The 25683-nt window shown below is 45.8% G+C and overlaps 1 protein-coding gene across 4 annotated transcripts in view; it reads left to right on the forward strand.

Moving 5' to 3' along the window:
• The window catches only part of LOC142501185 (transmembrane protein 150A-like), a 74528-nt gene that overhangs the window by 12238 nt on the left and 36607 nt on the right, over positions 1–25683 (forward strand). For 2 of the 4 annotated variants that reach the window (XM_075610697.1, XM_075610696.1), the window contains exons 2-3: positions 1301–1369; positions 22236–22303. In XM_075610697.1, coding sequence (XP_075466812.1) covers positions 1301–1369; positions 22236–22303 — 137 coding nt within the window. The remainder of the gene's footprint in view (positions 1–1300; positions 1370–22235; positions 22304–25683) is intronic. The other 2 variants (XM_075610698.1, XM_075610699.1) reach the window with 2 other exon arrangements.

A 25683-nucleotide genomic window follows, 5' to 3' on the forward strand; every position in this document is an offset into this window, starting at 1 on the left:
ACTGATCCTGTCTTCACAGCTGTATGCATTTTTTACATCTACAGGATTGCACTAACCTTCTCCCTAATCGCACGCCTCCATGTGAAATCGCGCAATGGTTTTATGCTAAGTTTGATGTAAATCCCATTGTTTTTGGGTGTCCTCTAAAAATTGTGATTTTTTTTCCCCCCCCGAAAACTATACCCTGATTCCCACATTTTTGGGATCACTTCTACATTTTGTAATTTTTTTTTATTTAACAAGTCTCATAAGCAGTGGTTGACAAATCACCAAAAAATCTACTCGCCACACAAAAAAATCTACTCGCCACCTAGTACCAAATGTGTGCTGCTTGGGCCAATATTTACTCGCCCGGGGGTTAAATCCACTCGCCCGGGGCGAGCAAATGTATAGGTTTGTCGAACACTGCTCATAAGAATGCATCGGGTACTCCATATAGTCTGTACTTCTGTAATATTTGTTTTGGCTTCCAGACCTGTACTTGCAAAAGTGATAAACGTATCTTCAATTACAGGACAAATGAAAAAGGATAAGCGATGTTAAACGATTGGACACTTTCATTTTATTTTTATTTTTTTGCCAGGCTTTTAATTTAGACGGGGGCTGTGTTTTACTGTTGGAGATGCTGTGCTCCGTGATATTTTGGTAGCGCAGTCCTTACTGATAATGATATTCTGTTTCCCTGTGCCAGAGGATTGTGGTTCAGGATTGTGGTTCATGGATTTGAATGATGCTTATATGAAGTCATACGTTACAAACACACAAAGTATTCTTTGTTGAGATCTGTTCAACTGTGCCTGAGGATAAGCTTGTGGCAAAGGAGCTCGGTAAGGTGTTTGCATATAACCGTAGCCTTATGCCAATAAGGACGTGGGTATATGTCTGTGCATGACACTTGTCCCCAGGCTTGAACAGTAACCTTTGGGAGAGGTACAGTAGAATAAAAATACAGATGATAAAGCCCAAGACTAAAAACAATTGTGTAACTCCGCTCTGATCTCTGCAACATTGGAAGTGGGCAACACACACCTTTTAAGATTGGCAATGCGGATTTTGTTGTGTGTGCTACATTAAAGCTGCAATCGCAAGTCGTCACCAGCAACCTGGGATAGAACAATATGGCCGTATCCACCTCCCCACTTCTCGGTCAGCCATTGGACGAGCGAAATAACTAATTGCATCGCAGAAAGGCAAACTCCTACATACATCGGCCATCCTGTGATGTAGCACTTTTAGAGTAGAAATTTAACCAGGAAAAAAAAAAGGTTTCCCTGTATTAACTGAATCCTTTATTTTACAGGGTTTATAATCAAACCTGTGAGTCTGAGGATGGCACATGCTGCACTATGGATCACATTCCCCTTGTCAGGTAGGAGATAAGAGATGAGTGAAGTTCGTGTGTACTATATTGCATTGTGCGCTGGGAGTACTTATTGCTTTCTGTTTGGTTTTTCCGTTATCTATTCCAGGGGTGCTTAACTCCAGTCCGCAAGCCCCCCCCCCCCCACCAACAGGTCAGGTTTTCAGGATATTCCTGCTTCAGCACAGGTGGCTCAGTCAAAGACTGAGCCTCTGATTGAGCCACCTGGGCTGAAGCTGGGATACCCTGAACACCTCACTTGTTGGGGGGCTTCAGGACTGGGGCTGCGAACCCCTAACCTATGCATTGCTTTTGCTTTGGTTGTTGGAGAGGGGATGTTGCAGTCATGGATGTTACAATCACACCCAAGGAGGGTGTGATTGTGGTCACAGGCCCAAGAGGGGAGGGGCTGACATTGTCTTGCAAGAATCAGTAGACCCCTTTACTTCTGACTGCAGATATATTCTTATCCAGCCCCCATCATATAAGGGGGAAAAAATGTTAAAGCAGCAAAATGTACCAAAGTCCAGTGGCCTGCACCTCCTTGTGATCGTGTTAACTGCAGTTCCTTCATGATGCTGGGAATTTAAATTATTTAAAGCAACAAAACATATGAAATCTTATGGGGTTCATTATTTTTTTAAATGACTCAGTTCTGCAGTATTAGATAATAGTGACTTGTTTTGTTTGTTTTTATTCAACTCTTAATGCCATTTTAAAGCCGTTTTTAAAGTATCCTTTGATTTTTATAGCATGTTTTAGCCTACCTGCCAAGTAGTCTAAAGACATTTGCAACGCTTTCCTGTTTGATCATTTGTTGCCAATGTTCTTGCAATTCGAGCTGTAAACTGTAACAATAGATACTGGTACCTTCGTAATATAAGGATACAGTGTAGCTGCTGAGTTACACTCACTGAAGCTGCCATTATGTTAGGCACACAATCAGGATTTTGACAGATTTAGAACAGGAGCACAAAACGAATTGCCATCTTAGGTAAGAATGCAGAATTCTACAATGTCACATGATTTACATGTAAAAATAATTTAGAAAGTTGGACTATAGTATTGCTGCTTTAATACATAGCCTGTGCCCACATTGAAGATCCTAAAGCTGCTGCCTGCTCATCCAAATTGCTTTAGGTCTGAGGTTCTCAACTCCAGTCCTTAAGACTTCCCCCCAGCGAATTAAGTTTTTTTAGAATATCCCCAGCTTCAGCACAATTGGCTCAGTTTTTGAACATGGGTGTATATACAAATAGGTATATCTATCATTCAGCCGTCTGAGTGCCTGTTTTAACCTGTCTGCGGTAGTGTAGGTCTTTTACTGTGAAAACAAAAATATAGTAACCCCATTCATGCTGGAGAAATCATAACCCTCTTTTATGAAGAACTCTTATTTTGGTCCACAGAAGGTCCCAGAACCTGCAGCAAACCATACAGTGGAATACATGTGAATGTATCGAGTCCAGAAAGCAAAGGCACAGGGCATGTGAAAGATGTTTCACAGTCCCATGTCACTGCCAGGTCATTGAGCATAACATGCTTTTTCTACACGTATGTGACACATGGAAATGTCCATAACGGCTTCACTAGTGTCCCCTAAACATACACTTTTAAAACCTAATTTAATGCTGCAGATCTGTACTAAAAATAAAATTCTACAATATAAAGGAGTATGGAGTCTGTAACTGCCTATCTCCAGACACTTCTGCCCTACAAGTTCTCATTGAATGAATGTTTCAATAGAGAAGACCTCTGGACCTCCCACTGCTACACCCAATACACAGAGAAACCATGATTAGCAGACGGCCTCACACAAAATCAACACTGCCCATCTGGAAAAGATTTGTGTGTAGTGCCATTATATACTGCGTTTTCTCAGGGGTGGAAAGATCATTTTCTGTTTTTCATTGGAAATCGGAGAATACACAATAAGAACTTTTTTTTAAACCTACAACCTGAAACTTTAATCCTGAGACTGGCTCTGAAAAAGAAAAAAAGCACATTTTGTTTACAAAAAATGAAATGGTAACGTTTTATGTACCATGTGCTGTGCCTTTGAAGAACGGAGAGATATTAATTTTTTCGGGTTCTAAAAGCACTTCATTTTTATTACAAAAAGAAAGTCCATGGGCACATTTTCTATGTCGGGTAGCTATGAACAAAGTCTTAGCCAATATCCTGACCATAGATTGTCGCCTGATTCTTCACCTGGTTTAGAAATGAGTGGTGAGATTGGCGGTGCCATGAAACATTATTATTATTATTATTAAGGTTTAGGCTTTTTTCGTTGTGAGAAATGCCCCTTTGATGATGAGTGTTCTCATCATGTGGCTCTTTTTTTTTTTTTTTAGAAATGGGTGAATCCACCTAAATCCATTTCCCGGATGTTCGCTGATGTGACCCCCAAAATCCGTTTGGACGGTTTCAATCTGCGCGGTTTCATCAAAAACCGCCATTGGATACAACCTGTGGAGGGATTTGTCGAATCCAATCCGCGGATTCAGCGATGCGCTGGCGGATTCTTAACGATCCGCGGATTGGATTCTACAAATCCATCCACGGGTTGCGGAGTGTATTGGTAATAATAATAATAATAAAATCCACAAAACATGAATCGCCCTTTCAGATGGATCCGCAGAACAATGGAATCGACCAAACCCACCAAAAAAACTCGCCCATCTCTGCTCGTTTGGACGAATGCAGTTGTTTTGGTACCAAAGCCGCCCTGTAAAGGGGGACATCCCTACCAGGCCATAGTGAACTATTGTCAGTGGCATGTTTCATGGATTCAATGTAGGGGACTGACATCGTTTATTTATTTTTTAGTCAAGTATTTTTTCATTCAAAATTTCAAATGTTTAACCTCTTCATAGTAACAATACTTTGGCGTGTTTTTACAATTTTTACTTAATCTCTTGTGTGATACGATTCCTAATTTGATGTATATGAAGGGAAATTATTGATCCAGAGTTTAAACTAATTATGCTGCCATAGTTAGATAAAGGTGAAATCAATAATTGCCAGTTAAAATTAGGCAAAGAAGGGTGGGTATCCGTGTTGGTGCTTTCGTCCATGTAGTGAGGATTTCCTCCCAACATCAATTCTAACCAGATATCTCTCTGACACTCACTGTATATATAATATTTTGCTTCTGTATTTCTGCCACACCTGATGAAGGACCCTGCGAGGTTCAAAAGCTTTTAACATATCAACTACTTGTTGGTCTAATAAAAGGTATCCTACTCCCTCTCCCTCCTTTGTTACTACAGTTCAGATTAGAATGACATAAAACTCAAACTATAAACATCTTTATTTTTTTAAATGGAAAAAAAGAGAAATGAGTGTTTTCGTTCGGGTTCATTGGATCTTTCTGAGGAAGCCAATTCCATAGATTTTTCCGTAGACAGAACTGCACCGTTTAATGCTGCTATGTTTAATACAAAATAAAGGCTCCTTTCTTCTTGTTCTTTATAACGGGTGCATTCTGGCACAGAATAGGGGCTGTCTCTGTGAATGTGGTATGGTGCATTTCCCACTGGATTTTGCACAGGGAATATTTTCCCTTGCACTTGCTGTGTGTGCTATTCCTGTGTTTGCTGTTCCCACCACAGTCCCAGTCGTTCCTGCTGCCGTATTTACCCACACGCAGACAGTCCAAGCTTAGGCTGCTCTGTGGGAACCTCCGAAATACCACATCTTAAATCACGGACGCTTCAAAGATGCTGATAGCACACGTTCCATTATTTTTGTTCCCATTTAAAACTCAGATGGGCCTGAAATAGAAGCAGATTCCAGGCTTCATTTCACGCGGATTTAACCCCATTAACATGCAAGATACGGTGAGGCTATGCATTTCCCACCCCTGCCTGGCATCAAGGGGGTTGAACATAGTAATAGAATGTTGTGACGTTAGAGGGGTAAGCAGGCTCTCAAATACAGGTTTAAGCAGGGTTGGTTACCCCTAATCCGTAACAAGGGTTCAAGAAGAGTCAGCTCTTGAGCCCAGGGTTGTTAAATGCATAAACTGTAATTGTGCGATAATAAAGATTTGATGTGGTTTCTGCCTTTCCAGGGATGTCAGCGAGCAGGGATTGCTGGGCTAGGAGTTTCAAGGGGGGTTTTTCCAGAGAAAGTGTTGTCAGAATGTGTCTAGGTAGTGGCGGTCCAGAGTTGCTGGATACCACAAAAATGTACCCGAGAATCATGCTTGATTCCTGGATACATAAAGGCACATTGTCCCGGCAATATCTCTCCTGAAACGGTTGCGCGACTCACTGCTAGGGTTCCCTGCTTCAGCATAGCCCAGCGAGGTAATTGGGGCATAGGGATGCAAAGTGTCCTGGTAACTATGAGGGGTCCCTGGGTTAAGGGGGATGCCCAGTTAAGGCCCCCGGTCACCCAGAACCTGCATATGGGTTCATGAGTGGTTCCCTGCTTCAGCACAGACCAGAAAGGTAAAAGGGGCATAGGGATGTGAGGTGTCCCTGGAAAAAGTCAAGAGGTCCCTAGGTTAATGGGAGATACCCAGTAAATGCCCAGGTCACTCAGAACCGGTATAGGGGTTCTGAGGATATATATGTATGTGTATATATATACACACGCACACACACGTGTTGGGAATATGGCTAGTGAAAAATAAAGTGCAGCTTTTTATTCTGTTTCCCATATCAGAAAGACTTAGGTTTTTAAAGTGTATATTTTATTAACAAAGTGTATTAAGTACATATATGCTTTGTGCACAGTAAATGAGCTGGGACTTTCAGAATCAATGTTCTGCCAGGCCGCTGTGGCTACCAACTTGGTGCCAGTAAGTCTGAATAGGACATTGAAGATGAAAGCCACAGAGGATGTCTGAGGTGTCAAGACCATTTGGGCAGGAGGGAAGAGCTCAAGTACCCACGTCATGGGATGAATGGAAGTTCTCTGAATTTCCCTTTGCCCCACCAGACTTGGAGGAGCCCAACCCAGCGTGTGGTTTCTGAATAGCAAGTGGCTGAGGTGGCAACCTTGCACATGCCCTTAGCAGATTCAGCACCCCCACTTGCCCAGCTTCACAAGACCAGCATCCCTCTGATTGGCTGGTTAGGAATCTCCCACGCCCAGATTGGCTGCAGGGTTTTGTGAATGAAACTCAGAAGTATTATAAACCCCTGAGCCAATGAGATTTGTAGATTCTAAGCAGGGTGTCCAGCAAGTAAATTCCAGTCCTCTGGAGTGAGGGGAGCGGTGTCGTCTGGAACTCCAGGCTGATTTCAGTTCAGGACATTGCGGGCTAAGTCCCGGTCAGGGGGAAATCCTTATTTATGATTCCCTGCAACTAGTAAAGTAGTTTTTTTTTTTTTACCTCAGTTCTCAAGTAAGTGTGTATTTTTGCCTGTAGTTTGTGTTCCACTGTGTGTATGCCTATTTTAAGTGAATAAACTACAATTTATTTCATTACCTGTTTTGCTCAATGAATTATCCTGGTATAAAAAGGTGTAAACTGCCTGGTCTCCTATGACAAGTGTCACTTAGCAACCTCTGTTGGGTTTGCAATAAGGATATAGGGATAGAGAACTTCTTGTGGGATCCCTGACGAAGAAACCCACTAATAGGAGTTTCGAAACGCGCTGGAGGGTTTTTGGACTAGCAGAGACACCGTAGCAGATACCGGAAGTGACGTCAGTGGAGGAGCCGATCGTTGAGACTCTGGTAGCGTTTGACTCAGAGCACGAAAGACGGATCCCCTCGAGCAGCTGACGGGTGTCATTCCACAGCGAGCGGTGTCCACAGACTATAAAGATACCAAAAACCAATGCACATGTCCTAGCCACCTTTGGTGAGTAGGATTCCAATTTTTCTAAACGGCGGAGCAAGTTTTATTCATCAAGTGCAGCTGCACTTAGTCGTTTTTAAATTATATATGCTGTCTTATATTTTGTATTTGTGTCATATTAAATTGCTCTGTTTATATATCATCCTTGGGTAATGCACTATTGTAGTGTTCTGTATGTTTTGTCTCCCGTTTTCTGGGGTCATCATTCCTAAGAAGAGATTTTGTCCTCACTCGTTCCCCACCCCACAGGGCACCCCTTGCCTCAGCGCCACAAGAAGTTCTCTATCCCTACATCCTTTTCTGGTTGTGAGATAGCCAGAGGAACCTTTTGGGCAGCTTCAGGACTCCTTTTGGACTCTTAATCACAGGTTTTTCATGATATATTATTTGTTGTCACGCGAGCGCTATTGTACACTTATTTTTTTCACTTGTCTGGGTTTACAATAAGCTGAAAGCACTTTAGCATGTGACACCTTGCTTATCTTTGTAATGTTTGTTTATAACTGGACATCTGTTTTGAATAGATATTTCAATTAAGGGTCATAAATTATACTCCTAAACAACTCTAGTCCAGGCCATCAATGGGCCAGGTATGAGGATATCGCTGCTTCAGCACAGGTGGCTCGTCAGCAACAGTCATTCTGACTGAGCCACTGTTTGAGCCACCTGTGCTGAAGCAGGGATGTTTTTAAAACCTGACCTGTTGGTGGCCCTTGAGGATTGGAGTTGGCCACCCCTGCTCCTAAGTGTTCAACAACACATTCTTCAGCCTGTACACTACATACAGCTTTAATTAGGGGCTGGTTAATGGGGCAAAGCACCTAATTGAACTAAGGTCAGTAATGAGTTTTAAATGGGTTAAACGTGGTTGATTGATTATGACTTATTGTAGAGCAGTCTCCCCCCCTCCCCCCTCAATATGACTTATTTTCTCAGTCACGTGAAATCCTTTCAAGCAGATTTCCAAGCTTCATTTTTTTTCCATAGCTGGTTTTGATGGGATTTTAGCATTTTTATTTTAAAAGGCCCCACAGCCTGCAGTGGATTGTTCACACGGCAAAGCCTCCACCAGGCAACACAGAGTGGTGTCCCTTACAGACTTATCGGAAAACAATGTCTTATCTTCTTGGGTAAAGTTCTTTGATGTTTAGTAATGCTAGGGAGAGGGGCTTGGCTATAATATTGTAGGCCTTTGGCTCTCTTGTTAGGAATAAAATACGCAGTTTAAAAATCAGGGAGCAGGGACAACGTAAAGGTAAAAACAGACCACCCTATTGTACAGTATTGTGAAGGGGTCTTTAGAAAGTAAAATATACATGCCAGGGGAACGGCCCCTGCCTTCAAGCAAACAAGTGGTGGGACAACAGATCTCTATGCTAATAAATTTGTGGAGCCCTTGTAAACCGTATATATAAGGGAGAAGGAGCGGCTCATTGAGTAAAGACATTCACTGACACTGAGATTGCTGCAGGGGAGCCTGGTTCAATTCCCGGTGTCGGCTCCTTGTGACCTTGGGCAAGTCACTTTATCTCCCTGTGCCTCAGGCACCAGAAACATAGATTGTAAGCTCTACGGGACAGGGACCTGTGCCTGCAAAATGTCTCTGTAAAGTGCTACGTAAAAATAGCAGCGCTATACAAGAACATGCTATTATTATTATTATTATTATTATTATAGTATATATTTTTTGTCATAGGGTACAAATCTGTGGATTTAAGGAATCCTTCTAAGGGGTCAAAACTATTACATTTCTAACTTGTTGTTTAAAGGTGTTGCTAAGTGGGATTGTCGGTTTAATGTATCATGCTGAATGTATCCTAATGATATAAAGAAGATGTAACCGCTCATCCCATAAGTATGTGTAGCGGTCATGTAAAATGCCTACAGTCATCTCTCCTGTTGGCAGTAAGGCCTGGTAAGTGTGGGCATGCCAGCAGTAATTATGGAGGTTTCCCCTCACACCCTGGTGGGGTGCTCTGTGTATGGCTGGGACTGGTCACATGCTCTGACTCCATGGTTAGTGATGTCAGAGATGTGTCAGCCTCAGAAGCTTACATAAGGCACAGCACTGTGTTCTAAAGTTAGTGGTTAGTTGTTCTGCTGAGAAAGGAGTTCCAGCTCTTGTCAGAGCTGAGGAAGGAGTTCCAGTTCTATCAGAGTGTCAGTTATGTTATAGTAACTCCATGGGAGGCTGTGTCCAGGGACCTGGCACAGGACAGTGATTCCTGCGGGAATAAGTGAATCCCTGATCTAGGTGACATACCTAACTAAAGGGAGCACTGGCGAGATGAGTGGCTGAAGATACTCCTTGTGGAGGGCAGTTGCCCTGCCGTGTCAATAAAGATGAGTTCAGCCAGAAACCCTCTCGTGTATCTATCTGGAATGAGTGTACAGAGAGGAGCACCACGGAGGAGTTCCTCGCCAGGATCATCCCCTTGCGGACGCAGGGACCCTGGTGAGGTGGAGGCGCTGCACTGGAACTAGGTGAGACTCAGCACACTACCTCAGCTGCCTGTCTGACGGGTCCTCCCCACACACCATCATGCGGGAGACTCAGGAGTCCTGTAGCCAGCAGGTGCACCATCAGGCATATTCACACTGTAATGGGGTCCGGTTAGACCACAGGGGCCAATGTGAGATTGGGTGGGTCAGGCCGGGCCAGAAATACCGTTACATTTGGAGGCGCTGCTGAGATCAGATCCGTCAACAGGACAGGCTTTTAGCTAGGTCACTGGGAAACAGGGAGAGTGTCTGCTGCCACTTTGTGCTGCGTACGGACGGACCTAGGGGTGGTCAGGGGGCTGACGGGATATTGTCAGTTCGCAGGGACAACCTAGGGGCCTGAAGGGAGTGAGGGGTCTGGAGCGGGCTATAGCTGACCGAGTCACCTTGAGGCAGTGCTAGTTGGTAGGATGCCAGAAGGGACAGCCTGTTAACTTGGTCAGGAGTCCTGGAGAGGGTCTGCGCTAGGCTGACCAAGACAGGTAGACGCCCCAAGTACTGCATGGCAGAGCCAGCCAGAGTACCTAGCCATTCCAGACACTCACCGTAGGGAGCACAGACTGGGAGGAAGGAGTCACAGCAGACACTGAGAGAGTGAGCCTAGCCTGAGGTAGTGCAACACTGAGTCACACCTAGATAAGGTACACATGTGGTGGTGCATCTGAGCTAATCTTTATTGTACCGGTGTGGTGGCTGCCCCGCAGAGTGGAGCCTCATGTACGACAACTATTATGAGAGAGTGGAGGATCCGCGTGGCGCGGAGAACGTAAAATGGCGGACAGAGGCTGATGGGGAGGGCACCCGTGGAGTGCAACCCACTGAAGAGCAGACTGTCGCTGAATTGTCCTTAACGAGGCTGCTCTGGAGCGGAGCGAAGGCTATGGCTGCCCCGTTTTTATCCTGTATGGGACAGCGAGGGGCCACCTTTGAAGAATGTGAGGACATTGCAATAATTGGGGGAGAACCCCGTGAGGAGAGCGAACGAATGGACTTTTTGGGCGCCAAAACCACCCAAAATGGCGGTTCCCGCTTGCTAGGGAAACCGCATGGGCCAGGCGCAGAAAAAATGGCTGCTGCAGGACTTGCACAGAGCTGGCCGGGAATGGCGCGAACAGCAGGGCCCCGCCCTGATGGGGGGCATGGCGCGAAAGCTATGGCTGCGCCGGGATGGACAGTGACTAATTCAGCCCCTGTGCTGAGTCAACCGTTGAGTCTATGGGACCCTCCCCTGATTTCTACCAGGGGGAGTGACTTTCAATTATGGCCTGTGGGAATGCACCCACTGGGCCTAGGGACTGATATCCAGACGGCGCCACTACAAAAAGTAGTTCCGGCCGTGGAGGTGATTTGCAAACAAAGGTACCTTGTGCAAAAAGCTGCTGCAAGGAGAAGGCGGGAACTAGCCGCGGGAAAGGACTCCAGCTCTGGGGAGGAGACTGGCGCGAAAACGCAGACCGCGCCCACCAGGACTGAGAGAGGTGCGGCCTTAATTAAGGGGCATGATATTCCCCTGTGGGACCCGCCCATTATTGCAACCCCTGGGGGCGGGTTCCAACTCTGTCAGAGAAGGGGGGAGCCGAAGCAGGGAGTGGCGGATCCAGCAACTTCCACCATTCAGTTGCGAGGAACCACAGAGAAGGAGAGACCTGTACAGGAAGTGACTCCTGTACAAAGAATGGCCTGCTCCTCCACTGTGGGCACTATGGTCTCCACCCAGCCCTACTCAGTGCCCGGCGGGGTGCTGGTGGTGAGGGTGACCAATACAGAGACGGTAGTCGGGCTCTGCCTACAATGCGGGCTGCCCGGAGGTACTGTGAATACGATGGCACGTTGCCCTCATTGCGGGACTTTGTATCTGTGGCCTATGCCCACGTTCGTCCCAATACAGCCTGCTGACCCCCCGGTGGATGTGACACGGCGCTCTGCTGAGTCCCCGGGCGCGCTGTGGATCAACCGCGTGAGTCCCGGAGACAGGGGACTGGAGCCGGTCAAGTCGGCTGGGTCACTAACCATTGAGGCGGCTGGATTAAACCCCGCGACAGGGGCAAAGAGACTTTCACCCCGCCCCGAGACCCCTAGGTCGGGGCGAGGGGACTACTCTGATGAGGACCTCCGTGAGCTGGCGGTAGCAAGAACGGAGCGGAAAAGACAGACGGGGAGAACGACGCCCCGTGGGGTGAGTGACCGGACGTCCCCCGCAGATCGGCGATCCGACCGACGGAGTCCCGCCATCCCAGGACCTGGCGGGGATGGGAGAGAGACGCCTACACCCCTGCGGACGGGTAAGCCAAAAAGCCCTATCTCTTTCCTGGTCACAACAGACGGCGAAGCGCTGGAAGGGCCGCGCCAGGCCCAACGCGCACGTGGAGGGACGGCATCACTTCCGGTGGCGACGGCGGAGCAACCGGATGTCGTCATGGAAGAAGAGATCCCGCATGGGGGTCCAACGCGAGATGGCGACGCTTCCGGTTCCGGGGAGGACGTCACTTCCGGTGGCGACGGCGGAACCCAGGAAGGGAAAGCAGCGACGCTTCGGCGATTGGGGGAAGGTCCCCGACCGCTCGTATTGCCCAGAAATCGGAGAGACGATCTCAGGACTGAGGAGGGTGAGACATCATCCTTGGACCAGTCTACGGACAGCCAGGAGCGCGTCGTAACCCCGTGGGGTCCCGTCCCATGCCCCTATACCCAACCCCATGCCCTAGCTAATGCCCCTACCCCTATCACACGGTCACCGGGTTCACCGCCCAGCTTGGAACCTGTGGACATACCTTTGGGGGGGGAGGAAAGACGGACTGGGGAGAGACAGCTCAGTGGAGCTACGGAAGGTGATTCACGGGGAGGGGGAGAATTGAGGGTGGCGGATACAGCACCCCAACCGGCAGTAAAGGCTCCGGGGTCCTCGAGGTGGTTCAACTCGCGATCCACAAGGTCGTCAGGGGTATTTTCATTTGATGACGACCGGGAACCAGGGCCTAATCCCTTTAAGGAGACCCGGTGGTGGGCTCCACTATTTGAGGGGTACTCCGCATGGATGGACCATACTCGGTTCCTCATCCGGCGGGAGGACGTGGTAGATTTCTGGTGGAAAGAGGGAGAGTTTACACCCGAGCAGAGGGACAGGGAACTACAGAAGAGGTGGTTCCAGCTGGAGTGTAGAGACATAGCGCCCATGGGTCCTGACACACTGTCAGATCCAGTAGATTCTGATGAGCCCCTATCATGGGTGTTACCTGGGAGGGCAGGTAATGCTGATCTGACCAGGGTCAGTAGGGCAGAGAGGGCTATAATAGCCAAATATAAAAAATCCCATGGGTTGGAGTATCCCTATGTTCCGGAGCCCCTGATGGATGAAATTGAGGACAATAGGGAAACGTGGCTCCAAGAAACTATAGAGCTGTATTTAGCCAATAGGGGGAGCGACATTGTAGGTAAGAAGGCGGAAGAAAGGATAGACACCCTGATGCGAGTGTGGAGCATAGGGAGAAATGTTCACAAACATAGGGTGACCTATGTGCCAGAGAGAGGATCACCTAGGCATTATTATGTTACGGTCCTGGATATGGGTAACCGGGAAGTGAGGAAACCTGACCCAGATCACTATTATTAAGGGGGTACTGAGACATTACGCGGGTTCGTGGCTGCTGGTCGGGGCGGGCTTGGCGGATGACTGTATTCATGTGTACTGTATTATGAGGAAATTTGTGTGATGTTAATTATGTTTTGTGTTGCAGTGCTTCCTGGAAAGAGGTATGCAAATTTAGGTCCCAGCGAGGACGATGGGATTCACCAGGGGGAGAATGTAGCGGTCATGTAAAATGCCTACAGTCATCTCTCCTGTTGGCAGTAAGGCCTGGTAAGTGTGGGCATGCCAGCAGTAATTATGGAGGTTTCCCCTCACACCCTGGTGGGGTGCTCTGTGTATGGCTGGGACTGGTCACATGCTCTGACTCCATGGTTAGTGATGTCAGAGATGTGTCAGCCTCAGAAGCTTACATAAGGCACAGCACTGTGTTCTAAAGTTAGTGGTTAGTTGTTCTGCTGAGAAAGGAGTTCCAGCTCTTGTCAGAGCTGAGGAAGGAGTTCCAGTTCTATCAGAGTGTCAGTTATGTTATAGTAACTCCATGGGAGGCTGTGTCCAGGGACCTGGCACAGGACAGTGATTCCTGCGGGAATAAGTGAATCCCTGATCTAGGTGACATACCTAACTAAAGGGAGCACTGGCGAGATGAGTGGCTGAAGATACTCCTTGTGGAGGGCAGTTGCCCTGCCGTGTCAATAAAGATGAGTTCAGCCAGAAACCCTCTCGTGTATCTATCTGGAATGAGTGTACAGAGAGGAGCACCACGGAGGAGTTCCTCGCCAGGATCATCCCCTTGCGGACGCAGGGACCCTGGTGAGGTGGAGGCGCTGCACTGGAACTAGGTGAGACTCAGCACACTACCTCAGCTGCCTGTCTGACGGGTCCTCCCCACACACCATCATGCGGGAGACTCAGGAGTCCTGTAGCCAGCAGGTGCACCATCAGGCATATTCACACTGTAATGGGGTCCGGTTAGACCACAGGGGCCAATGTGAGATTGGGTGGGTCAGGCCGGGCCAGAAATACCGTTACATATGTATAAACAAAATAAAGGTCAATTTAAGCAGGTGCTTGGAGGGAAGAAGGACTTATATTAACAGAGTTGATCCAAGGAGGATCAGAAAGATTCCCTCTGTTATTAGCACTCAATGCTGGGTATAAGTAGGTGGACTATAGTGTCCAACAGGTAATTACTGTTATTGGGTCTATTGACCCATTAAATACCGGGAAGATCAAAAAACAAAAAGGTTTTATTAAATTCAAATATTGGCTAAAAACACATATATACATTCATCCATTAAAAAGAACTCCATAATGGAGTGGCTGTGTATGCAACCATCAAAGTTAGGTGTAACTTTCTATCGTAAATTCTGGCTGCTCTCACTAAGCATCCATTTCATAAGTATAGTACTGTTCAGGTCAGCAAGTATGTATTGGCATTAGCAGATAGGAAATTTTGGTGTACACTTTCACTTCAAGTAAGGACTGATTTAGTCCATCATCATACTAGTACTCATGATTTCATATGCTCAGACCACAATCTATGGTAGGTTTTTAGGTGTATCTCGTGTAGTGGTAATTGATGACCTGACCTGAACAGTACTATACTTATGAAATGGATGCTTAGTGAGAGCAGCCAGAATTTACGATAGAAAGTTACACCTAACTTTGATGGTTGCATACACAGCCACTCCATTATGGAGTTCTTTTTAATGGATGAATGTTTATATGTGTTTTTAGCCAATATTTGAATTTAATAAAACTTTTTTGTTTTTTGATCTTCCCGGTATTTAATGGGTCAATAGACCCAATAACAGTAATTACCTGTTGGACCACTATAGTCCGCCTACTTATACCCAGCATTGAGTGCTAATAACAGAGGGAATCTTTCTGATCCTCCTTGGGGCAACTCTGTTAATATATGTATCCTAATGATATAAGAATGTGGTAGTGATAAGCTGAGTTATAATCAGGAATTTCTTTATAAATTCATAGACAGGCGCATTTAGAATTGGGGATTCTCGGGGATTAACGATTGCTGGAGGCTTTGGCACTGAAGAAACTAAATGCAAGTAGTGAAACCGCAAAAAAAAGTGTATCCAAAAAAAAAAAAAACTAAACGTAAAAACCCTTGCAGGCATCCACATGTCTCTCACATGTAATGTTCCCCGGGTCTGTCTCAATCTGTGTTTTAAGTGCAAATGTTAACACTTTTGCTGCCAGAGGGACTCGCAATTTTCAAATCCGCCGCCCCTAGGCACTTATATGTTGCGGCCGCCTCCTTGGCAACAAGATGGCGTGTGACGTCACTTTGGTGACCTGCGCTGCTGCATCATTTGACGCTGCGGAGGAGAAGGAGAGCGGCAGCAAGGAGGCAACCGACACATGTAAGTGCCTCCCCATCAGGCCTGATAGGCCCGAGAGCGTGGCAAATGTATATTTGCCACCCTATGGCCGGGCCTAACGGGGAAATCCGCCAATGCGCACAATGCTCTGTGGAGGATGGCTTTAATTTAGTAGTGTCTCCAGTTGTATATTTATACGCTCAAACTTCCCGCCAAATAACTTGGGGAGTGATGCCTGTGCTGAAAAAGGAGCACACCTGAGGTACCCTGGGATGATATGCTAATGGTTCTGTTTTTCCACTTATGCAAAGTATATCTAAATCAGTTCCATCCCACACTTCCTAAAAGGATTTCCATAAGATCTGTATTCAGTTGACGAGCCTAAATAGGACTCCTTCCAGCCACCACCTCTGCTTTTCCGGACAGCAGCTCCACTGTAAAGCCGACGAGTATTCTAAACAAATCTGGGGCACTCACCAACAAGACCCAGGTACATGCTGAGTACATGCTGGGTACATGCTGCAACATTTCAGTGACATTTCTGCAGACAGACTAATGGCCCATCGGATTAACAGCGGGGGTCCCTAGCACTCCCATTCAAACTGAATGGCACTGCCAGGGACCCCTGCTGTGTTAATCCGATGGGCCATTAGTCTCTGCAGAAATGTCACTGAAATGTTGCAGCATGTACCCAGCATGGACCTGGATCTTGTTGGTGATAGCCCCAGATTTTCCAAGGCAAGTTTTAGAATAATCGTCGGCGCACCTGTAGCTCTAATGATTATTCTGAAATTATTGATAACAAAAATATGGGGTAGAGGACCCCAATCACCCGGTGCTGCAGAGCTTTGTATTAACCCACAATGATAAAAAATGAGTATATCTAGCTGCATTTGAACCGGATCACTTGGTGTGATAATGCATGCTTGAGGCTGTATGCATAAAACCCCTAGATGGCACCAGGTATGGCAGAGATATGCAGAGTTGTGAGGGGGGAGTCTTTAAACCCCCCCTTGACCTCTCCAGTCTGTCTGAACTGAATAAACCTATGTGCCTGGGGCAGCTCTCATGGGGCAGCAATTGCACTCACATATATATGAACGCCGGTTCTGTGTGCTCCAGGCTGATATAACAAGTAGAGGAAGTGTACCTGTTCCGGTGAGGAGAGGCAATTCAGCGGGCACCACTGCTTCGTGGTGCCCGCTGAAATGCCTCTCCTCACCGGAACAGGTACACTTCCTGAAATTATTTATACATTAACCCATAAGTACAACATCCTATGATCATGCCACAAAACCTTTTTTTGTGTGTGCAGAAACCCCCTTTATTTGCTCCCTTCTCTTTTGTGTAGTAAGTCTAACGAATTATTCCACAGCCACAGTCTATCTTACTTTGGGCTCCATCTATTAAGCCAGGAGTAGACAACTCCTTTTTTCAAGGGCCACCAACAGGTCAGTTTTTCAGGATATCCCTGCTTCAGCACAGGTGGCTCCGTCCATGGTTCAGCCTTTTGACAGCCACTGATTGAGCAACCTGTGCTGAAGCAGGGATATCCTGAAAAACCTGACCTGTTGGTGGCCCTTGAGGACTGGAGTTGGTCCTACCTGTACTAAACTATTCTGAGCCATAATCCACTCCATGACTTTGCATGTCAGTGGGCCTAAAGGTTCCTTACGGTTTGGCACCTCTTAGAATACCATCAGTTAATGGGCTGGTAAAGGGCGGAACACATTGACGTGTTCCCAACGCATTAAATCAGTAGCATTACCGGCCAAGTTGGTAGCACTCGAGTACTTTCCCATACACGTAAGGAACAATTGGTGCCTGAACACGTGAAACCGGATCATTCCTACAGCACAATAAAGAAATCGTGGCATACCAGAACAGAGCCTTCGGTTTCTGTGACCAGCGAAAATCGTGTCATTCCATCGCTCGCCTGCCAGAATTCCAACTTCAGTGTTGACTCTCCCTTGTTCGGACCTGCGGAGGCACGTTTTAACCCTTTTTTCCCCCTTCTCCTGGAGTGAAATGAATTGAACGGTGAACAGGGATCACCCGCTCAACCTATATTGATGCACTTTTGGTAGAGGGTAGGTTCACCAGGGGAAAACAGCATATATGGGTGGGGGGGAGAGGCTCTGTTGGACAAGTATCTCCTAAATGAGGAGAAGATGGGAAAAATAAATGCAGAAGGACTGAGTGAAGGGAGAGACCTACAGAGTTATGTGTGATTATAAGGGTAGGACTAGTAGGAGACTGAGTGTGAATGGGGCCCAGCAGCTGATTTCGAAATCCACCACCCCGAGGCACCTAAATATGCCAGCCCCCTCCTCTCTGCCGCCCTCCTCCTGATTCCCAGCGTCAAAGGACGCCGCGGACGTCACCCGAGTGACGTCACGCAGCATCATGTTGACATGGTAACGAGACGCCGTGTGACGCCACGATGGTGAGGTCTGCGGCGTCTTTTGATGCTGCGAATCGGGAAGAGGAGGAGGGCGGCAGAATGGAGACAGCAAGGAGGAGGACGGCAGAAAGGAGACAGCAAGGAGGAGGACGGCAGAAAGGAGACAGCAAGGAGGAGGACGGCATATGCAAGTGACTTCCCATCAGGCCCGATAGACCCGAAAGCGCGGCAAATGTATATGGAGGTGCGCATTTTTGCTGCCCCAAAATGTTACCGCCCTAGGCCCAGGTCTAATGGGAAATCTGCCACTGACTATGCCCCTGTGTACTAGAGGCTTAAGCCAGGGGGGCGCAAACTTTTTTCACTGCCGACGGTCCCCTCACCTACGCCCCCCCCCCCCTCATCCCTGTTCCGGCGTCGGTTGCCATAGTGACGCGTGTGAGAAGCCGCCGGAAACAAGGTAAGTTAGGTTTACAGAGGCCCTGCAGCTCTCCCGGCACTTAATTTAAGTGCCTTCGGGAAGTGTGCAGGGCCTCTTTAAACCCCGCCCCCGCTGGCTTAAGCAACTAATCCCCCATAAATACTGAGTGGGAGAATCTGAGTATAATTTAAAAAAACAAAACCATTTTAATTAAGCTTCACTGAAAGAATAAGGGGACGGAGTTGCTTGAACAACGGCGTGAGAATAATATAAAATGAAGACCTCGGTGTGGTCCGCCGCACTAGGATCGGGGGGAGAGGGGTTATCCAATGCCTAACCGACCCTGGTAAACACCTACGATTGTGCCTGAAGGCGGGGAACGGCAGAGTATGGGGAATCACTGGTGTGAAGGAAATCCAATCATAAGGTGGCTCTGAAACCGTAGAACTGGCAATGCCAAATGGTGGCAAAACATTACTACAGTAGTGGAGAATAATACCACGGTGCTGTCATTGTAATGAAATGAATTAACCTGTGCAATGCCTGCCAGTTCTGCAAGGCAGGACAATTGACGGCCAGCTGCAGTGTTGGCCCGAAAAGGGCACCTGTTGGCCAATGCATTGCAAAGCAATGTTGTCCTTGGCATTCACGGGGTTAAGCATCACATAGGTTAGCTCAGAGGTGGGCAACTCCAGTCCTCAAGGGCCACCAACAGGTCAGGTTTTCGAGATATCCATGCTTCAGCACAGGTGGCTCAATCAGTGGCTCAGTCTTTGACTTTGAGCCTGACCTGTTGGTGGCCCATGAGGACTGGAGTTGCCCACCCCTGCACTAGTTCTCAGTGGACTTGGCATGGGATTGCACCTCTGACATAAGGATTGCTCCACAGAATAGCCAGACAGCTGCTGCCTTTCAGCACAGTTCCTGGAAATGTTTGTTGAAGGTTTTAAAAAAATAGCTCATAACTCAGACCCTAGTTAGTCTGATGCAGCCTCTCTCTGCTGTTTCTGGCTCAGCCGGCTCACTCCCCAATCTCACCCAGATCAAACTGATAACAATGGTGCAGTGGGGTAAGAAACTGAGCAAATTCATCTATTGATTCTTCTCTTTTTTTTTCTTAATCCAGCAATTTTGTTTTTTGTTTGTTTGGTTTTTTTTTTTGCCTAACGGTTTATTTTTTCCAGTATTTGAAACAGGGGGTTGGTTTGGAGTTGAATTGTGCTATTTTTAGCTCTGGGGATCCCATCTCCCTTCCCCAATATACTTACTGGGTTAGTTGACTGTGTTGCTTCCTGGTTGTTTAAAGATGGCGCCCACCGTCATCCAGTAGGAATCCGTAACATCAAACCCTCCCCCCCCCCAGCCCATTACATTCCGGCATCCTATTGGACCACTTGGTATGGCCGCCATTTTGATTTCTTAAATCAAAACTGTAACAGTAGAAACTAAACCAGTAAGTATCTCTCGAACAGGAGGATCAATAGAAGAAAAAGCCAAAGAATAGGGGTATGTTTGGGGGCTGCTGTAAGCAGCTCGTGCTAAAATCTTGCCCCCCTCCCAACATTTGCTGATCCTACAACCGCCTAACATTTGCTGATCCTAAACAAAATTAAACTAATTGCATTATTTTCTGTCTATATAGCACCAGTCGATGTACACAGGGTTTTAGCTGTATAATGTAATACAGGGAAGAAAAATACAATTAAGGATAAGTGCATAAGAGTAAAGATGGAGGGTAAGGTGTCCCTGCCCTGAAGAGCTTACAATCAAACTAAAGTAACCGATTCATAATTTAATAGGTTATAATGAAGGTTCTCCTTAATGTAGTGAGAATCGGGTTACATATGCCTACCGTTGAGTGCCCTATCACCTTCTCTGTAGGTTATAAGGGCTGGCACACCAGGGGCATTATGACGGTCTGGGTTATGTCATTATATCTCCTTTTTTTATGGGAATATCACGTCACGTTCACCGGATTGTTGAATGCAAAGGGAACGTAAGTAAATCCCCCTACTTCTGTTCATGTCGATGGAGGCCAGTGGCCACCACATGGTCTCTTGGGGGTGACGATCCCGGAAGATTGACAGCGCTGAAATAGTTAAAGCACAAATTCCCCCATTTGTGGAAGAAAAAATAATAGTAATTGCTAGTTCCATCGGAGCTGAACCTGGCTATTTCTAGCTTGAGGACCCCCAGGTTAATGAGATTATGTGTTGGTAAATTGAAAGTAAAACCAAATATTACTGCCAGGGTTATTCAATATCATGCTCTAATGATACTGTGATTTCTTTTTGGCCTGTGGGAGTAAGGCTTGGATAGCAGCCATATTGTTTTCCCCAAAAGGACCAGAAACCCCGGCACATAAAAAGGTAAATATCTTGGATTTTTATTCTGTATAAAAATCAAAAAATTGGCCATGGAGGATTGCGGCCTTGACCACTTTGTTGCCCTTTGATGTACCTTGGACGTCATGGGGAGCAGCAGGCAAGAGGCCCAATGATGTAATGGGTACAACAAGCTATAGGCTTGTTTTTTTTAGGGGCACAACGCAGTGAACACTGAAACAGACGTGAAGACCCTTCCCGTTCAGTTACATCATGGGGGACCTGCCCACGGTCATGTGATTACTACCAAATACTACAAATAAGATTTGGATAAGATAAGGATTGAGGGGAGGGGGGGTATCTGCAGGACTCAAATGGGATGTTCCCAGCTCTAGGGACCCAAAACCCCTCCCACACTAGGAAATTAGACTTTTATATGTTTTTAGAAGCCCTCTTCTGTCTGGCAGTGAAGGGTTTAAGTAGAAATTCTCGTTTCCATTTCCTTCTCCTTTGCTTGGAAACTGGGTGAAAGGTTATTCTTTTGCAATAAAAACCAAGTCTTAATCACTAAAAGCTTTGAACGGAATAAATATTTTATGTAATTTCTGGCTCGGAGCTGCAGCTCGATCTGACTGCACAGGAGAAACACGCCCGCAGGGCTTATTTGGCAATGGTGCTAATACAGTGGTTCCCAAACCTTTTTACACCAGTCCCCAATTCTTTTGCCTTGGGCATCCCCGTTCTGTAATCGGTGCACAAAGTAAGATAATCGAGGTTTACGAGTTGGGATCGCAAGAAATCTTGAGAGATATATGAGAACCGTGTATATTTTATCTTTAAGAGTACACTGGAAGAGGAAACCTATGAGGTTCCGAAAGCTCTGTACACCATCATTTAATCTACAAAGAACGCTATGGTTTGCAGGTTATCTACATTTCTCCAGGACCAATACAGCTCTTAAAATTTTGGCTACATATATGTGGTAACTGTGCCATCCAAGCAAGCAATTTTTTTTTACATAGGATTGAAGAGGGGGGGGGGGGGTCTGTGGAGCTGAACCCTGTTAATTTCAGCTCCGGGATCCCCTACTTCCAGAGATAATTTCCTCCATAGGGGGTGCTATAGCCGCTCCACAAGGCATGCAGGGATCACGCAATGGCCTTGCGGGCCAATAGGAAGCCATGACGTCATCAGGCGCGGCTTCCTATTGGCCCACATGACGCAAGAGCTTTAAAAAGCAGAGGGATACTGGCTCCCCCTATTTGGAGGTAAGTATCTCTGGACGCAGGGGGGCTCTGGAGTTCAAATTAATGGGGTTCAACTCTGTGGACCCCTTGCTTCAATCCAATGTTTACAAAAATTGCAAACACAACCACCCGCTTGGATGACTTCTTTAAGGGATTTCTCTCGCAGACATTTGTACGGTCTTGGTCAATTTCCTTCAATACCTCATCACAATTCTTCTTTCTTTTTCTCAGTAAATGTGGAAACCTTCCCCCAGAAAGCTGCTTCTTCAGCCTGATATGCAGTTTGGGCTCTTTTATGGGTAAGTAGCTCTACTGTAATTGGTTCCCAAAAGGGAAAAACCATGAGTGGTTTTCCAATCATTTTATGGATTGGGAAATATTTCATCCATGGTGGTGTATAGACCATTATGGCCAAAACAATTGACCATGTGAATGTATGGCAGCATTAAATATCATCCTATATACACGCAGACCGCACATGGCCATACAAATCACCCATACAAACTACACACCGGCAGGAGCCATATGGACCAGTGAACAGAGATTCCCCTCAACCCATTGTAGTGGCATAGAACTATTCAATTGTCCAATGCATCTTTTCCTCGCAGCCACGTTATACCCCAGTCCTGCTTGCCTGGCTAACATTGATCACGAGTATTGCCGCCAATGTAGCACCCTCCGCTACATCTACAGCAAAGTTATTATCATTGCTAGCGGAAAATGTAATACTTGTTGTTGATGAGAAAACAATGACCTCTTTTTTGGAGATATTTGGATCTCAAGATGCAATTTCAACAGACATTTAGGGAGGAAAAATATAATGTGAAACGATCCATCAGAAATCTGAGTATACAGTAGGTAAGTAATAGTTAACTCCACTTTAAATGGAATACACACACAAGGCATAAACAGTCCTAAACCGGACATGTCCTCCTCTTTGCAGTATGTGCATTTGTTTACTTGTTGATTTTGTGCTACTTTATACTCCAAACACGGAAAATAGAACATCATTTAGTGACCCAATCTGTCTCCTCAATGGCCTCATCTCCTAGAATCAGACAAACAATAATAGTCCTTCAGAGCATACACGCTAATGCATTTTTAGTGAATCCGATACTGGCAAAAGCTGTGGAAAGTCATTTTCTTTGGCATTTGACTAGGAGCAGAACATCTGAAAATAATGTAATAAGCTCTCTAATTGTCTGAGCTGAGAATAAATAAAGACAGAAGCAATCGTTCTGCTATATGCAAGCCAAGGGCAGAAAACATGTTTTTAACTCTTGCTTTCAATATCTGTCAAGTTCCTTCTGACCACCTTCAGGTGACCCTCCTACAAATCCTACCCTTGCCGTCCACACCACGTCTCTTTTATAATTGCACTTCTGTTGACTTATTTTGTTTGTGTGTGTGTTAAAATAAAAAGCTTTTCATGTATAAAACTCTCCTAAAAATATTCTTGCTGCAACATAAGTAAATGCTGAGTGATTACACACGGCCAATATTTTCCAAAACGCGAACCAATAAACTCTAACCTCTCTCCATATTAACCCGTAATGTACAATATAAAGACACTATCCTGCTTGTACACAGAATGGAACCAACTTTTAGCCTAGTTTTGCATCCGAGTTGCAGTGTGACCAGGCATCAATCTTTAACCATGCAACTTTGTAATGGTTTATGTTTTAACTTTTAAGCCTCCCCAGTGGTATTCACTATAAAGTTTCCAAGAGGCCATGGGATTTTGATGTAACAACATGGTGGCATCCTCCGTGGTATCAGACACTTTCTGTAATACTCGTATTTTTAGTGTTCATTATAAATATTTCTCTCTTGCTTTGTTGAGGGCCACAAGAATAGCCATGCCGGGAGCAGCGCGGGTGTGTACATACTGTAGCAATTCCAGTAGAACAATACTTGTAAAGCAAAGTTTAGGTTGAAAATAAAACTGGGAAGATGGCCAAGTAGAGCTAAAAATGTCATCTTGTAGCCAAGTATTTCGACTGCATACGACATACAGAATCTGACATTTAATGTATCCATATTTTGGGCGTTTCATTGCTGGAGTTGCGGCCGGAGTAATCGGGTTTCTCTGCCTCTCTTCTACCGCACTCCCTTTCTTTTTATAACATTTTTTTTTATTGGTATTGCTTTAACCCAATGTAGATGCGGTCTGTGTGGTTTCTTAGGATGGTTGTATTAAACGGTGATATTGCCGATCGGGGAACGAGCGCTCGGAAACTCTGACTTCAGTGGGCGTTTCCATGCGATCATGCCACAATCGGTAACATTTTGTGAACAGTTTCTTGTTTGGTGCTGTGTCTTTCCAGATGTGTTAGATTTGTCATTGGGTCATAATTAAAGAGGGCAGTTTTGTTATAATCACGCTCTATAGCCTCATTAATACACCGACTTAGCCCCATTTTACACTCTAGAAATGCAGTACCGTCTTAACCTTTTATATTTGGACCAGTAAAACCTGTATTTATGATAACGACCGGTATGAAAAAAAGATGCTTGATGACAAATAATACACATTTAAATCAATCCTTTCTAGGACCATATTAGTTCAAAGGCAGCAACATGTTTAAGGGTCAAAGTTGAGTAATTGATAGCCAGGGTAATCTGGGATTTCAGGAGTATTTTTGTAGCCCCTTCTTGTCATTGTGTATTGAGATGTACATGCCTCGCAGACACCGGGCCCGGGACACCTATCCTGGCTGTCCCCCCCTGTCGACTGCCCTGCTTCTTATTACTATGTATTGAGATGTACTTCGCTGCATACATAGGAAAAGTACACTCCTTTTCCTATGCTGCTCATTTTCTCTAACAAGGAGAGAGCTGTCAAGGAGGGATGAAGCATGTGATTCTTGAGCATATGTGGTCCCTACCGCAAAGAAAATCTTTGGATTCCTATTGAAGAAAACCAGCTCCAATTTTTTAGTGACAGCCCCAGTTTAATACTTGCGGCACCATTCCAATATACAGAAGGTATTAAAGCAGCAGTCCAAGCTGCCGTTTCCCCTCTTTAATATGTGCATCAATACAATCCACACAATGATAAGTAATTAGCTAAGTTGACGATCGATCCGTTCTCCTGTGATCGATCGGCGAATATTCGGCTCGGGGGGTTCACTACATTTTTATTTATAAAATGTTTTACCGGGAAGGTACATTACATTACTTTAAGAGTTTCCTCTCGTTTTCAAGTATGTCTTGGGCTGCAGAAGAGTGTTGACTCAGTATCTGTGACTTTGTAAATGGTTGCCCTAGAAACAAAAAATGCTTGTTACATTATAATACATTAAAAATGTAATTCAGAGTTGTTTATAAAAAAAAAAAAAGCTACAGTACATGTATTTTCTCATAGTACAGAACTTATTTATTTAAAAAAAAAACATGTAGGATATTGCTTGGTCTGCAGCTCTAAGGGGTACGATCGTGCTGACACAGTTGCGTAAAAAAAAGCATATTTTCCTGTGTGAAACGGTGCCCCCTTCAAATAGATTGACGCCTTTTAATAGTGTAGCCCCTTTCCCCCGTGTCTAGGCAGCTACCTGTGGTGCGATACCCGAGTGGCTCACAGGAGGCCTGATCCTCCGCTGCAGGGAGCCTGGGGTGGTCGTGGTCTATATGATGACAGCGCCTCCACCTGGGAGGGATCCAAGCGCAGTTGGATAAC

This window comes from Ascaphus truei, chromosome 8 (genome assembly GCF_040206685.1).
Source record: "Ascaphus truei isolate aAscTru1 chromosome 8, aAscTru1.hap1, whole genome shotgun sequence".
NCBI classification, from domain to species: domain Eukaryota; kingdom Metazoa; phylum Chordata; class Amphibia; order Anura; family Ascaphidae; genus Ascaphus; species Ascaphus truei.